This window comes from Muscardinus avellanarius (genome assembly GCF_963383645.1).
Source record: "Muscardinus avellanarius genome assembly, chromosome: 6".
In the NCBI taxonomy this organism is placed as follows: Eukaryota; Metazoa; Chordata; class Mammalia; order Rodentia; family Gliridae; genus Muscardinus; species Muscardinus avellanarius.
This window is the reverse complement of record NC_137791.1, coordinates 1879883-1896044: the sequence shown is the minus strand read 5'-3', so window position 1 is coordinate 1896044 and position 16162 is coordinate 1879883. Positions and strand designations below refer to the sequence as shown.

The 16162-nt window shown below is 43.9% G+C and overlaps 1 protein-coding gene across 2 annotated transcripts in view; it reads right to left on the bottom strand.

Moving 5' to 3' along the window:
* Positions 1 to 16162, bottom strand: part of BLTP1 (bridge-like lipid transfer protein family member 1) — a gene marked incomplete at both ends in the record, with an annotated part of 166205 nt that overhangs the window by 110837 nt on the left and 39206 nt on the right. For both annotated transcript variants that reach the window (XM_080697986.1, XM_080697987.1), the window contains 6 exons: positions 1934 to 2214; positions 2866 to 2985; positions 5515 to 5643; positions 7918 to 8097; positions 11123 to 11260; positions 11951 to 12178. In XM_080697986.1, coding sequence (XP_080554112.1) covers positions 1934 to 2214; positions 2866 to 2985; positions 5515 to 5643; positions 7918 to 8097; positions 11123 to 11260; positions 11951 to 12178 — 1076 coding nt within the window. The remainder of the gene's footprint in view (positions 1 to 1933; positions 2215 to 2865; positions 2986 to 5514; positions 5644 to 7917; positions 8098 to 11122; positions 11261 to 11950; positions 12179 to 16162) is intronic.

The window sequence follows — 16162 nt, the reverse complement described above, 5'->3', positions numbered from 1 at the left end:
GAATACATAAAACTTACATCTGGATAAAAATAAAAACAAATTAAAAGATAGGATACACTAGAAAACACTAGCAGTAAGTATCACCAAAATAGGTCGTAATTTAAGCTCTTCATATCAGTAAGAAAAACTGGGCCTGGTGACACATGCCTGCAAGCTCCTCAACTCAGGAGGCGGATGCAGGAGGGTCACAAGTGCGCGGCCAGCCTGAGCAACACAGTGAGACCGTACCTCAAAACGAAAAAAAGAACTAAGAAGTAGCTCAGTGGTAGAAGATCCTTGGGTTCATTCCCAAGTAACGTAAGAAGAACAATAAAAAAATTTTAAGGAAGATTCTAAGATTCCAATAAGTAAATATAAACTAAAATTAAGACACTGACTAATAAGGAAGAAAAGTCGCTAGAGTACATAAAATCTCTGAGAAGCATATAAATGCTAAGTGAGGCAATGTTGCCTGTCAGTCAACAAGACGCACTCGAGAGCTATCAAGTGCGGCGAGACAGGGACTCCCCTAAAACCCACGGGTATACACTGAAATCTGTTTAGGGAAGGGGTGTACCTTGGCAATGCACATCAGAAGTCCCAGTGCTTACCCATTCGTCCCCTCCCAGCCAGCTACTTAAGGGAAACAGTCAAAATGTGCATGAAACGATTCCACATGCAAAGAGGCTCCCTCACTGCCATTTACAACAGGAAAACAGAAGCAACCTGAGTTTTTTGGTTTTTGTCTTTTTTCTTTTTGCAGGTTTGGGGATGGAACCCAGGGGCATTTAACCTCCGAGCTACACCCCCTGCCCTATTTTTTTTTTTTTTTATTCTTTATTTTGAAACCAGGTCTCACTGAGTTGCAGAGGGCCTCACTAAGTAGCTGAGGCTATCCGCGAACCGCGATCCTCTGGTCTCAGCCTCCCAAATGCTGGGATTACAAGCGTGCACCGCCACCCCCAGCAGCTTTTAATACCACAACACTGGCCAAGAAAAGCACAGTGTGTCTTTCTGGTGGAGTATTACCATCTGTTTGAAGAGGTCTGGATAAAAATTTTCAATCGTGGACAGATGCTTAGGATAAAACTTTAATACAAACACGCAGAATTTTAAGTACAAGATGAATGCCAGTAAAAGAAAAACACGCCAAAAATACTGTAAAAAATACATCAACATTCTGTTTAGTAGGGTTCTGACCAGTTTTCCTGTTTCTTAGTAGTTTCCTGTATTTCTGAACTTTTATTTTATTTAATTAATTTATTTATTTTTTTGGTGGTACTGGGGTTCCTGGAAGCCCTTCTACCTCCGGGCTACACTCCCAGACCTATTTTTACATTTTTTATTTGGAAACAGGGTCTCCTAAGCCAGCACACATGGCTGGCTTGGAACCTGCACGGTCCTCCTGTCTCTGTCTCCCAAGCGCGGGGATTACAAGCATGCGCCACCATGCCCGGCAGTAGTTTCCTGTATTTTTAAAGAAACACATATTAACCATATAATGGAGCGGGATGGGGATGGATCAAACACAGACATTGTCAAAGCAATGAGTTACATGTAAGAGGCAAACATGGCCACGTCCTCAGGACCCACAGACTCAGGTGGAGGCACCGGCGCTGTGCTTGCAGCCTGGGAGGCCCACCCTGGAGCTTGTGGGTACGCTGCCAGCGCCATAGTGCCGGGACCCGAGTGGACGTGGAGCACCAGGTAAGCAAAAAAGGGAAATACTCTGTAGGCCGCTGTCTGCGGTCATTCTTAGCACGGACTTAGAGAAACATCAGCAGGTGGTGTTATGTGCAGCAACCGAACTACGTCGAGATGACGTGTCTATTTAAATATCAAGCTCTTATATAGCTATGGAGGTACAGCAGCATAATCATAGCAAGCCTGTTTTACAAGTTCTTACTCCATTTGGAGCAGAGGGACGACTGCCATTCTTACCGCTCCCACTCACCTCTTCGTCCTGGCATCGTGAGTTTCCAGGAAGTGTCTCTGAGCCTCGTGTTTGGAGTGATGTTCGGCAGCTAAGGCCACATCGACGGTGATGAGCCCCAAGCTGGCGGAGCCGGCTTCCAGCCAGCAGGCCCTCCGCAGCACTGCAGGCTGAGGTCCCGCTCTGCCGCCGCTCGCCTGCTCCATGTGCTGCCTCACTTGCACATCCTGAACCGCAGCACTGATTCCTTCCCCAACGGACTGACTGTGCAGGTTACAGCTCGCGACGCGGATGGCGCCCATCTAAAGCCAGGTGGAGAAAAGGAGGCAAAACTCTAACTGCTGCGTTTCTAAGGAAGCTAGCATCACCTACAGAACTGACGTTCTGCTCTGTAGAGATGGCGGGAGGTGAAGAGAAAGGGAAATAACAGAGGTGAAGAAGAACAAGGAAAAAATGAGAAAGGAAAAGGAAATGCACGGACACAAGGAGAGCAGGATAGGACAGGAGTGCAGATACCAAGGGACAGAGCAGGAGGGTTAGACGGACAGTCAGCGATAACGTCACAGACAACCTGGCAGAGCTACATTCCAAACAGCAGCCCGGAAAGCAGACAGGAGCCAGGCAGGAATAGAAATGTAGAAGACCCAAAGATACTCAAAACAGAATCCTAAAAACACAGCTGCTTACATCACTGACATAAAGGTAACCTGCTACTATGTGTCCTTTCCTAAAGTAACCGCTACAACAACTCAGCCAGAGTAAAAGAGTGGCCACAGTACTTAAAAAAATAACACTGGAAGAAAAAATGAGTCAGAATTAGGAAGCTAATTCTCAAACTGTGTGGTCGTCTGCGAGAAAGCAAACCACAAATGCGTGTTGTATTTCAAGCTACGAAGTCTGGTTTCGTAACAGGGCAGATGATTACGCTGCTGAGGGAAGAGACAGACACTAACCTTGATGTTGGTTGCACAACCGTGTTCCACGAGGTAGACATCAGCCCCGTCCACCGCCACACGCGTCATGGTGTACTTCAAGTCATCTGAGGGTGGACAAGGCCCAGGAATGCAACTCAGCTACAACAGAGAGGACAGGACCAGGAACTCGTCACCAGGAGCTCACTCTTTTACACTTACGTACGTCTTACTTAACTAAAACTACGAGAACCACACACACAAGTACATCACCTGTAGACGCTGTGGCCCCAAGACGAGGGACAGCGGACACAACTGTGATTCCTTTTCTTTTGAGGGTCTGGGCATGGAACCCGGGGCTTTCGACCTCCGAGCTACACCCTCTGCCCTGTTTTTATTTTTTTATTCTTTATTTTGAAACAGGGTCTCAGTAAGTTGCAAAGGGCCTCACTAAGTAGCTGAGGCTGTCCGCAAACCCCAACCCTCTAGTCTCAGCCTCCCCAATGCTGGGATGACAACAAGCGTGTGCCACACACCCGGCCAAATGTAATTTTTTTCTCTTAAAACACCCATGTGGTGATGCTGGTGAGGCTGAGGTCAGAAGAAAGTGGTGCCATCTCCTTGAATGAGCTGGAGGAGAAGCTGGCCCTGGTGCAGTACTGGCCCAGCAGCATGTAAGCGCTAACGCGCGGCACAGCCAGACCCAGAAACCTGTGCCCTGCCATATACCCAGTGCTCTCGACTGTGCACTTCCTCCAGCAAAACAAAGCTGAACAAACTGATCTGAAGTGACAGACAGCAGATCAGTGGTTGTACGTGGGAGAGGTTGGCTGGCTGCAAAAAACATAAAGGAATTTTCCAGGTAATAGAAATGTTCTTTATTTTTACTAGTAACAATAGCTACATAAATATACATAGCATTTGTTAAAACCCAAGCCATGGAACTTTCTTTGTTTTTTGTTTTTGTTTTTGTTGATACTGGGGTTCCTGGAAACCCTTCTATCTCCGGACTATACTCCCAGACCTATTTTTTATATTGTTACTTGGAAACAGGGTCTCTTAAGCCAGCGAGCCTGACTTTAAACCTGGGCAATCCTCCTGTCTCTGCCTCCCAAGTGTGGGGATTACAAGCGTGGGCCACCATGCCCAGCTGTTTTTTTCACTTTTTTATTTTTTGGTACTGAGGACTGAGCCCAGGGGCATTCTACCTCTGAGCTACACCCCCAGTCCTTTTTCCTCTGAAATAGGGCCTAAGTTACTGAGAGCCTTGCTAGTTGCTCAGGCTGGCTGGGAACTCGTGACCCTTCTGTCTCGGCCTCCCGAGTACTAGGATTGCCTGCCTGGCACCATTCAACTTTATTTATTTATTTATTTATTATTTTATTTATTTTTTGGTGGTACTGGGGTTCCTAGAAGCCCTTCTACCAACAGGATACACTCCCAGACCTATTTTAGATTTTTGAAACAGGGTCTCTTACGCCAGCACAACTGGCTTCGAACCTGAGCGATCCTCCTGTCTCCGCCTCCCAAGCGTGCGCCACCACGCCCGGCAACCATTCAACTTTAAAAAGGTGAATTTACTGTCTGTAAGTTGTGCCTCAATAACTTTATTTAAAAAAAAACTTTAATGGAATGTAAATCCTTTGTGCGGGGGAGGGAAGGCACTTAAAGGTGGTATGAATTATCCACACAAAACTACGAACCGACATATGACTAAGGTACTATTCCCCAAAGCCTGGCAACGTGCTCGTAAAATAAACAATAACCGTCACCACAATCAGAGATGTTTCCTTTATTGTCAGTACCTAAGTGTAGGCTACAGTTTTGCGGGGCATAAATTTAAAAACAGAATTAATGACTTTTAATTCACAGTCATATAATAACAAACAGTTTGCATGGCAAAAGAAAGAGATGCACATAGGAAGAAACTAAAAGAAAACTTAACTTGTTAATGATGATTCTCTCTGTGCGGTACAGCTAGGATAGACTCTCTTTTTTCAAACCGCCATGTTTTCTAAAACAAGCTTACTTTCGAAATCAAGAGGAAAAAGTGCCCCTCCGGATCCGTAAGGGAGGGCACTGAGTGCACAACCTGCGTTCCTTGGCACTGTGCATGGTTTGGGGCTTATCATCTACAACCCTTGGGAAGGTACTAGGAGGCCCATGCGAAGTCAGCTCGGTGCTCTCTGAGGCAGGAAATCTGACAGACAGACATGTTGCGGAAAGGTCTGCAAATCATGTCATCTAAGGAATTTAGCCTTCCTCTTGCTTCAATTTCTAAATCTTCCACTTGTACAGCCATAATTCAAAAGATTAGGATATAATAATGCACAAAATATTACTTTTAACAGGAAAAATATAAAAGGTGTAGTTTTCATAATATCTCCATTAATTTGTGAATGTGTACGTTTTAGTAATTAACTCATATTTTACATAATTAAGAATTTTCAATATAATTCAGAAAAATCGAACTATTCTGTTTATTTTATGGCAGTGTACATTTGATTTAAAGCTGAATTACAATCTTTCATTAAAAATAGTCACCAGCCAGGCGTGGTGGCACACGCATAGGGCAGGACGTATAGCTCGGAGGTTGAACGTCCCTGGGTTCCATCCCAAACCCGAAAAAAAAAAAAAAAAAAAACCAGTCACCAACTTTCCCTCTACCACTGCTAACATTTGTCAGCTTACCTTGGATTCACAGAGCCGACGGTCAATCCCGTGTTGACATGTCACTGCTGATTTCGGTCTTTCCAGTTCATACTCCCGGCACATGACATGAAAAACAAACGTCTGTCCCCACTCCAAGAGGCAGGTCAGCTATGGGAAACCAGCGAGGTCACAGCACTGTTAGCATTCCCTGCGGCATTCTGCATTCAGAAGCGCCCGAAGCAGACCCCCAGGCCTGAAGGACACGCTGCCTCGCTGACCCCGCTGCTTAGCAACCCACTCCTGAGCCCACGCCTGCCTGCACCACGGCACCTCGAGACTGTGCTGCTTTTCATCTGTGAGTGGCAAAATGCACTGTCAGAATGAAAATGGGTTTCAACGGAGATATCCCACTTTAGCAATTCTAAAACATTACTTTTTTTCAAAGTCATATCTTCTTATATAGCTAACTGGAAACATCTGCGTTAAACTGATCAGATCTAGTAATACTGAACACACTGAGGAGTAGGTCATTATCCATGCAAAGCAGCACATAATTTCAATTATTAAAAGACATGAATTTGACTTTTAAACCACACAAAGATAAAAATAAATACGAGTATATCTATGGAGTCACAAAGCATGCAGAAATCAGTGAAGCCAATCCTAGTGCAGAAGAGAATAGCCATCTTATAATAAGGGCCAGAGCAAACGTGTGAGGGAGGTCCTAGCAATCCTCAGAACAGAAGGCCGTGCCCAGGCCTGCAGGGGCGGGCCCGCTTTATGCTCCCGTGGGGGGATGAGCTGCTCTGCCCTGTGCTTCAGTTCCTACTTGTATACTGAGGGACAAGAAAGGGAGGTAATAAGGGAAAGGACGCTTCCAAGGCCAGTGAGCCCTGAGTATATCTTCCCGTACTTTTTTTCTTTTCTTCCCTTTTTGCAAAACCGGAGATGGAACCTAGGGGCATCCTACCACTGAGCTACACTCCCAGACCTAATTTTATTCTTTATCTTGAAACGGGGTCTCTAAGTTTCAGAGGGCCTCACTAAGTAGCTGAGGCTAACAGTGAACCACAGTCCTCCTGTGTCAGCCTCGAAAGTACCGGGATTACAAGCGTGCCCACCATGCCCAGCTCCATCCTTTTCTATACATTCTTTCTACCCATTTTTACATATTTCACTATATATCCTTATATTATATTGAGATGTCATTCAACTTCAAAATAGCCCTTTCCAACTCTATCCATTCTCCTATTACTAGAATATTAGTGTTTGCTGACCTTTTACAATTTCTTCAAGGCATACAATGTACCTCTTGCTGCTGTTATCACTTCTAATTTATATTTTATAACCATTCTGTAACTTTTCATTAAAACTGAGTGGATACATTTATACTGCACTCCAGTCCTGGGAAACTAAGTATTAATATTATCATATATACACACATACACATACATACAGGGCTATACTTCATCTTTGATGTGTGTATATATATAAACATATATAAAAGACATGAATGAAGTATAGCCATTCAAGTAAAGTTTAGTTGTCTAGTAAATAAATAGTACTTCAGGCCTCTGAATCTTCCAAAAGTAAGTTAGATGGGGCTGGCCATGGATTTCCTCAAAAGGATCACACAATCAGACCAGATTTATTTATCAGTAGATTCACTGTTATTGTTTCTCAGCACTATGAGCATTACTTTTAACTTTTATCTAAAAAGTCTACAAGGAAGCAAAGTCCTTAAAAAATTATTCCACATATAATAAGAAAAGAAAAAGCTGGGCAAGGTGGAGCACGCTTGTAGCCTCAGCTACTACTTAGCCCTCCTCAACTCAGTGAGATCCTGTTTCAAAACAGAGAATAAAATATAGGGCTGGGGGTGTAGCTCGGAGGTAGAATGCCCCTGGGTTCCATTCCTAGTACTGAAAAAAAAAAAAATCGTTCTAAGTGTGGAAGACCAATCAATAAAGATTTTCTATTTGATCTCTATAACTGCATCTGTCAATTACGTGTGCTTAGGAAGGTAAAGCTGGTCTTTGCCTCATGTATTATTACTAAGAAAGTTCTGCCGGGCGTTGTGGTGCACACTTGTAATCCCAGCATTTGGGAGGCTGAGACAGGAGGATCACACAGGTTCGAAGCCAGCCACAGCTACTTAGTGAGACCCTGTTTCCAAATAAAATAGAAAACAGGTCTAGGAGTACAGCCCGGTGGTAGAAAAGCCCCTGGGTTCCACCCCCAGTACTACACACACACACACACACACACACACACACACACACACACACACACACAGAGCTCTGGGTGCTAAGAACGACTCTGTCACAAGGTCCTTAGTGGAAAGGCAAGGAAATGCAAGGAGCAACAGTTACACGGGCACAGGTCCTGGGGAGGCGGCCAGGCAAGCAAAAGGAGGCAAGTCGGGGGCTGTGGGAAACACACCTGCGGCGCTGTGACCTTGGCTGTGAGGCTTCCGGCCTGCACGTCAATCAGCCACGCGTACTCTAGAGAATCACCTCCTAAAGGAAGACCTTCTGCGGAGAACATAGCGTGTGCTCTCAGCTGGAGCCCGGACAAACTGATGTGACCTTCCCTGAGCACTTCATCCACAGGGGGCCGCTGCTGAGACAAGACAATGGTGAGAAGTACGAAAAATACATCCTAGGCTCGGGCTGCTTCATCCCTGCAGAGATAAGGTAAAATCATGCTACGTGGAAAATAAGACTTCAGACGCCACAGCGCTTAACACAACACGGATGCACACACATCTTCCAGCCATGCTTCCTTAGTGATACTATCTGTGACAGCCAGACCATGCAGGTCAACTAAGTCCTCAAGAGTGCAGATGTCTGACTGTAGGTACCTCCATAAATAAACAAAATGGCGCTGTAGGGAATCAAGGGGCCCAATCCTTGTGGGAAGATGAGGCGTCGAGAGGCTGAGTTAAGAGAGCCCCTGACAGCTGTGGAGCCAGGAGCTGGCGGGAGCAGCGTGCCCCGAGCATGGCAGGCGCAAGAGGGAGCTTCATCTTACCAGAGAATGGTCGTACAGCCACTGCCCGCAGAATCAAGGATGCTTCTAAAACGGTAGTCCACAGAGCAGCAGCTCTACAGAACACACTGGAACCCTCTCCCCTCACCGAGCAGTTCCTGTGGAACATCTTCCCTGTCTCAGAAGCGCTGACCTCCCTCTGGGGAAGTCATGTTGACTGCATGAGCTCCTGCCAGGACTTCTGCAAGAACTCCGGCCCTCCCTATTTACATCTCGGCTTGTGCTCCACGGAGGACCACGATGGCAGCCTTGCCTGCAGACCAGCACCGCCCCGAGCCGGCACCTCTCCTCCCTCACAGCACTGCGGACGCGTGGAGCCCTATCCTGGTCTCCTCCATTTCTACCTTCCCCATCAGGTTCATCAGGACTATTCTGCCTGATTCACCAAGAATCTCACTTTACTAACAATGTAGCCACAAAACACAGATGCTGCCAGCTGGCAGGGCCTGCGGGCACTGTGAGGGTGGAGAGACAGAGCGCACGTGTCCCAGCCTGGCTCCCAGGGCACTCTGCTTCCCATGATGCAGGCCATCTCACAGGCTTTACGTTCCTGAGTCCAGCACACTGTGAAGATGAACTCTTTGAAAACCACTTTTTAAAGGATAAAGGATAAATCTAGTAAGGAGGGTTTTTTTTTAGGTTTTATAAGTTTGTAAGTTTTAAAGTTTGTATAAGTTTTTCACATTATAACTCTAATAATAGCTCTAGAAGCTCTTCTGATACAATTTTTATTTTCACCTCAAACGGTGCAACTCTAAATAAAACTCAACTAACTCTGCCAGGCAACAATTCCCTAATCTTTTAACTGAAACAGTTGGCAAGGATGGTCAAAAAGGTCCACTTCTGAAAAGTTCTGATGATTTTTAGGGGGAGGAAGCTCAAAAACACATGGAAATATTGGCCTGTATTGGCCTTTCCTAAAGCATAACCTACCTGATATACCAAAAAGGATTATATTCTAAATTTTATTCTTATTTGCATCACTGTGTAGTTTGAACTGTGACCCCACCTAAGGATATGTTCACAGTCCAGAAAGCTGTGAATGTGATGTTTACTGCAAACAGGGCTTGTGCAGATACAACCAAACCTGACATAGTTACACTGGCTTAGTGTGGGCCTTAATAAAACTGGTGTCCACGTAAAGGAAGGTGTGGGTACAGAAACATGGGCAGAATGTCATTAAGGACAGAAACAGCCATCTGAGTGATGTACCAACAAGCCAGAGAAGGCCAGGGATTGCTGACAGGAACCAGAAGCTAAGAGAGGAGGAAGGAGCCCCTACCTATGGTCTTCAGGAGAGCGTGGCCCTGCAACCCGACTCAGGACTGCGAGCCTCCAGGCCATGGACCGGTGCTGTGGGGACCATCCACTAATCATACCAGGAACTGACCATAGGACTTGCTCCCTACTTTACAACTTTTAACTCGAACCCTGAGCTAGAGACTTGCAAAGCAGAAGTAAAATGAGCCCTGGGAGTGGGCAGTGTGAAGCCTCTACCTTGAGAGGACAACAGACGACACAGACAGCTGAAGAGAAGGCTCTGAGAAGCAGCTGTCCCACTGCACCATGAAGTGCACGTGCAGGCAAGGCACGGAGCTAAGCTCGCCAGGCAGGCACCCGGTGCCCTCGTCTTCACTAGAGGACTAGGACGTGCCAGTCCCCTAGCACACAGCTAAGCTCACCAGGCGGGCACCCAGTGCCCTCGTCTTCACTAGGGGACTAGGACAAGCCAGTTACCTAGCACACAGCCCCCCAGCAGCACCTCTACCATCACCTTCGGGCTCCATGCCTTGAGCACCTTCCCTAGTCTCCAAATCCACTGCACTTTATAGTTCTGACTCTGCTGAGTTTGCTACAGCTCTTCAGTAAGGGTTAATGTTAATGGACATAACGAGCTCGATTTTTTAAATGTCTAATAAAATCTTTTTGAAAGTACAGTGATTAAAATAAAAATTGAAAAATTACTAGGTACACATAAACAATCAGACATTCACCTAAGATTCTTCAAACTCCCCCTAAGAAGAGATTTTCCCTTTTCCCTTTAGTAATTTCTTCAGTGGACTGAGAAGAGGAGATGAGCCTCTTGACACCCTATCTCCCAGAGTGGAGACCAGTCCTAGAGAGCCCCGGTCATAGAGAAGCACAGGCGCCATGTGCCGGTGAGAGGGAATGCTAAGCAAATGAGATCTCTGTCATGACGGAAGCCTATCTTCGTTTTGGCGGTGGTTGCGTGAATCCACTTGTGATAAGATGGCGGAACTACAAACACACACCGCACCACTATCAACATCCTTTCCTGATAATACCGTGCTACAGTTCTCACATCACGAGGACAGCTGGCTAATACAGTTAATCTTTCTTCTCTACAACTGTACTAGAACGTTATCAAATATTTCTTTCCATTTCTAAAAACAAAATAAAATAGAATCAGGATCACATAAGTAGGTAACAGCAAAACAAGAAAAAGTGAGGCTCTTGAAACAACTCTCCTAACGTGCACAGACAAATACAATTAAACCACGAGGGTCTAGTTGACAACGTATGTCCACGCACAGAAGCCAACAGTACTTTGCCCCACCAGCACACAAGTCTTCACCTGGTAGTTGTCGCTGACAAACACGTTCAGTGGCGACAGGACGAGCTGCAGCATGGTCTCCCTCAGGCCTTTCTTCATCTCAAAGCACAGTCTTTCCAAGAAAGCTGCAGGGCACTCGGGACCATCAGGAGTTCCATGCTACAGTAAAACACAATGTCATGATCAGGACAGAAAGTTAAGGGAGTAGAGGGAAAGGAACATTCCGCTTCCCAGGTTTTCCAGAGGGAGGAGCAGTGCCTACTCTGCCCCAGGAAGGGCGTCGTTGCACTGAGCACTGAGGGCAACCTCTCAGTGTGGAGTGACGGCGTGCGGCCAGCGTGCAGCCCACGCTCCAGGGCCCTGCCCCTCAGGACAAGACAGTCGCAGTCCACACCGGCCTCAGAATGAACCAGGAACTGTGCTGGATCTGAACCTCAGACACAGCAACTTCCATGGGCAAGTCTGATCTCTGACTTTGTAATAGGTCCACAATGAGACCTGTGATCAGCTTGGGGTCTGGAGAAAGAAAAGCTAAGAAGACATCAAGTCCTAGGATATCCACCAGGCTAGCTCTAAACACAATAACTCAATGTCATGACAAAATGTCCTAGAGGTACAGCAAACGGAGCAGAAGAATGGCAAACAAGGAGCTAGAGCGAAAGCAGACTGACCGAATCACAACCAAGCAGTCCTAAGGAGCAGAGCTAGCTCTCTAACAGTAAAAGGATAGTCACAAGTTTCGAATCTAAATTTTTTCCTTTTATGGGTGTATGGATGCACCCCAGCACACAGGCTCTCCTCTGCTAGACAGCGCCATATCCTCCAGAGCTGGGCTATGTAAACACTCACCACAGGAAGACGCCCATGGACTTTGTACAAGTTGACAAGCACAGTGATATCCCAAGGACGCAAGGTGAGTGGGTGCGCTGACTTGGCTGAGCGTTCGTCATCCTTTCTGTCATTTTCCACTCCGACTGCGGTCCACCCGGAGCTGGACGATGTTGACAGTGACAGGACAGGGCTAGAAATGACCTCTTCAAAATCCACGTATGTGTCGTCTTCCCCAAAGTAGTTCTCCTGCAAGGATTAAGGAAAGTCCTTAAGAGATAGGCAGTGAATTTTCACCTCGGAGACTTAAATCCCAACTATGCATTGCTCTAGCCTCTCTCTAATTAAGAATCAAAGCATCAGGTCTATCCACATGTATACACATACACACATACATACACTTACATATATACTGTGTTATAAAACATATATACATATATTTACTCTAGCAAATAATCAATCCAGAGTAAAAACTGCAAAAGACTATAAAAGTTTATGGGAAAGCTTCATGACGATATTCCCCATTACAGCAAAACCTGTAATTTAGATCCTCAAAAAGGCCTTTGAAGGTTTGTTTGGTATCTCAGTGACACAGCACTTGCCTGGCACTTGAGAGGCCCTGAGTTTGATCCCTAGCACCACAAGAAAAGAACAGAGTCTGTGCAGTTCAGTAGTTTTAATCATCGCCTCAGGAAGTTCTGAGGCAACACTCAGGCACATCCTTGAACAAAGCAGACCAATTCACTGAAAAGCAATCAGGACGAGTCCAATCAAATGTTACAATTTATGTACTCCAGATGGAACATTTATCAGAAAACAGCTTCCGAAAAAAGTCTAATTTTGGTTACTGATGAAATATACAAATATTATCAAGAATTATCAAATTTCGATGGATAGTTCCTTAATTTTTAATGTAGAAATGTTTCAACTATTAATATTATTTCTCTTGTACCAGAAATTAAAATTTAATTTTAAGAAACAAATCTAGTTTTAATCAAAACCTGTTTTTCTTTCCATTGACTGATTTATATTTTTTCTATTTGATCTGTGAGTAGTTAAGCTGTAAATATTCCTGTTAACTATTTTTTTAAACAAGTGGTAAATTTTGCAATTTGGTTACTGCCACTTTTGTGTGTGTGTGTGTGTGTGTGTGTGTGTGTGTGTGTGTGGTACTGGGGATGGAACCCAGGGGTACTCTACCTCCAAGTTACAGCCCCAGCCCTATTTTTTTTTTTTTTAAATAGTGTCTGAGTTGCAAAGAGCCTAAGTAGCTGAGGCTTTCCATGAACCACAATCCTCCTGTCTCAGCCTCCCAAATGCTGAGGTTACAAGTGTGCGTTCCCACACCCGGCTTCTATTTTCTGACTGTATTTATGGACACTGGGCCATAACACCTTTTCTTAGGAAAGGATACTGTGGTGGTTGAAGACATGTAGCTAATTAATGGGAAGCCAAAATTAAAATCCCTAGTCTAATGACTCACAAAACTAGTATTTTTTCCTCTCTATTTTTTTTATTACTGGCTTCCTCTAAATAACAGAAACACAATGAAGCCTGCTTGAAATCTTGATCATTATACTTCTGATTCTAAACCATGGACAAATTCAAGTCCAAATATAAAGGTAAATAAATACTGGCCTACATCTTAAATTCCAACGTTAAATCTCTACAAGTAAACTTAAGTGTTTAATGAAGCTTTACTGTTGTCAAGGTGAAAGAACTGAGTCGTAGTTGCCATTTACACCCTCTGAGAGCCTTTTCAAAATGCGCACGGCACCCAGTCCTGAAGACTGTTGGGAGCAGGTTTCTATTTTAAAATAATGCTCCAAACAAACGCTGGCCATTATGTATCATGGAGTGTTTTCATCTAGTGAGTTCCCTCCAAAGAGGCTTTCCCTGGTGCTGATTATTCTCAATTATGCCTAGATAACAAACCTTCTCAAAATGCATACAGCATCTCAATCTCGGAGACTTGTTTGAAACTCTTGTTTAGAGACAAGAATAATACTTCAAGTAGAAAATCCTTGCGGAATTTTCCCTGCAAATGGCCTCCAGACCCAACAATGCTGATCCACTTTCCCTCCAAACATCACAGCTAAGGAATCAAGGCAAGGTGTCCATGACTATTACCTTTCAACTGTAGGGTTTACCAACAAAACAAAACAACTGCCAGAACTAGCAATTTTTTTTTTTTTTTTTTTTTTTTTGGTGGTACTGGGGTTCCTGGAAGCCCTTCTACCTCGGGGTTACACTCCCAGACCTATTTTATACTTTTTTATTTTTGGAAACAGGGTCTCTTAAGCCAGCGCGGCTGGCTTCGAACCTGTGTGATCCTCCTGTCTACGCCTCCCAAGCACGGGGATTACAAGCATGCCCACCACGCCTGGCAACTCTAGCAAAATTTTAATAGCCTAGCCTATGAATAGTTTTAAAATTAAAAATATGCATTACAATAAAATTTTTAAAGTAAAAAACTGATGTTCAATGCGCACATTGGAATGCAAAAACCAAAGCTATTATTTCTCTAGTAGTATTAAAAAACTGATATATTACTAATACCATGCTTGGCCTGATAATTAAATTATTACCTACATTTAATTAAAATATAATTCAGCCTGTTCAGGGAGATAACATCTAAAATTGCATTTTATTCCTTATATACCTATTCACATGCAATCCCAAGAAAGTAAGACACTGAGAGAAACAGTTCAAAGATGTTTCAGAGGTGAAATAGTGGTCACAAGAAAGATAAAATGTACACACGTCTGGATTCCCCTTGAATCTGAAGGTGTGTTTCTGCATGAATCCCTTTGAAAATGCAAGGAGAAGAAAAGGCAACAACAGTTTTCACAAATATTAACCATATCTTTCCTTCCACTGTTAAATTATGTTACACTATCTGAAACAGTTTTTAGTAAATACAATAAAGTAACTCAAATACACCTTCACTAATGATCTTTGATTGCCCTTCCCTGAGCACCCTGACCATCCTAGTCCCTCTTCAAAATTAATTACCCATTACACTGCATTACAGAATTCCTTATTAACTAAGTATTTAATATTCAAATCTCTGCAGTTGTGAAACTACAAAAAAAAGCTAATAAGTAACCACTATAAAAATAGTCCCCGCAGAAGTCCCTTCCACAAGTGATTCCGTTATTCATGAGGTTTTGACATCCTTTTTGATTATCAGTATATTAAATGTCTAACTACAATAAAAATCAAAAGCAAAGTGAATGTGTAAAATCTTAGGAAAATGAAAAATGTTGTGAAGTTGGTGTTAAGTGATGTGGAAAACTGCTCTCATCAAAGGCAAAGCTACCAGTGACAGGCAAGGATCTAGAAGGGTTAGAGAAGTCACTGAAAAGAAGAAATCAACAGAGCTGCAGATGACTTGCTGGAACGTTTTAAAAGTGTGATATGATTACCAAAGAATCAGTGGGCTTTGGAAAACTGATGAACTCCTCAAATATTTTCCTGAAATAGCCCCTCTTCAAAATCATTCTGCACACCATCACCCACAAGGACCTACCAAGTCAGGCCATCACGTAAGTTCAGTGGAAAAATCATGCCAAAAGGAATCAACACCTGATTCAGTTTTGGACTCCAAGAAGTAGTACATATTTAGAACTTGAAATCTGGGAAACTCTTGAGATTAAACTTACCCTCATAGATTTGTTCCCATTTTTAAAATAAAGCTCCAAACTTACCCTGGCCATTATTTATCCTGAACAACTGCCATCTGATAGCTTCCTTGAAAGATGTTCCCTGGCACCAATCTCAATCCTGCTCAGTAACAAGCTACTTCTACTGCCGTCAGTGAAACTTAGTTATAATATGCGACCATGTATCTGTCTATACCTCTCATGGTCCCTCTAGCTTATCTCCTTGGAAATAAGACCACCTTTATCTCTAGCAACTCCAACTATTGTTAGCACACTAAAGGATTAAAAACATAAAAATTCTGAGCTGAGGAATATTAATTTTAATAATTCTGTAACGCACTCTAGCACCCAGATTCCAGTCGACAGACATAATATATCTTCGACAATTTAAATCATCTCACCGATTTGTTTGTTTTTTGTTTTGGGGTTTTTTTTGGTGGTACTAGGGATGGAACCTAGGGGCATTCTACCTGTAAGCAACACCCCAACCCTATCTTATTTTTTAGTTTTAAACAGAGTCTCACTAAGTCACAAAGGGCCTCAATAAATTGCTGAGGCTGGCCACAAA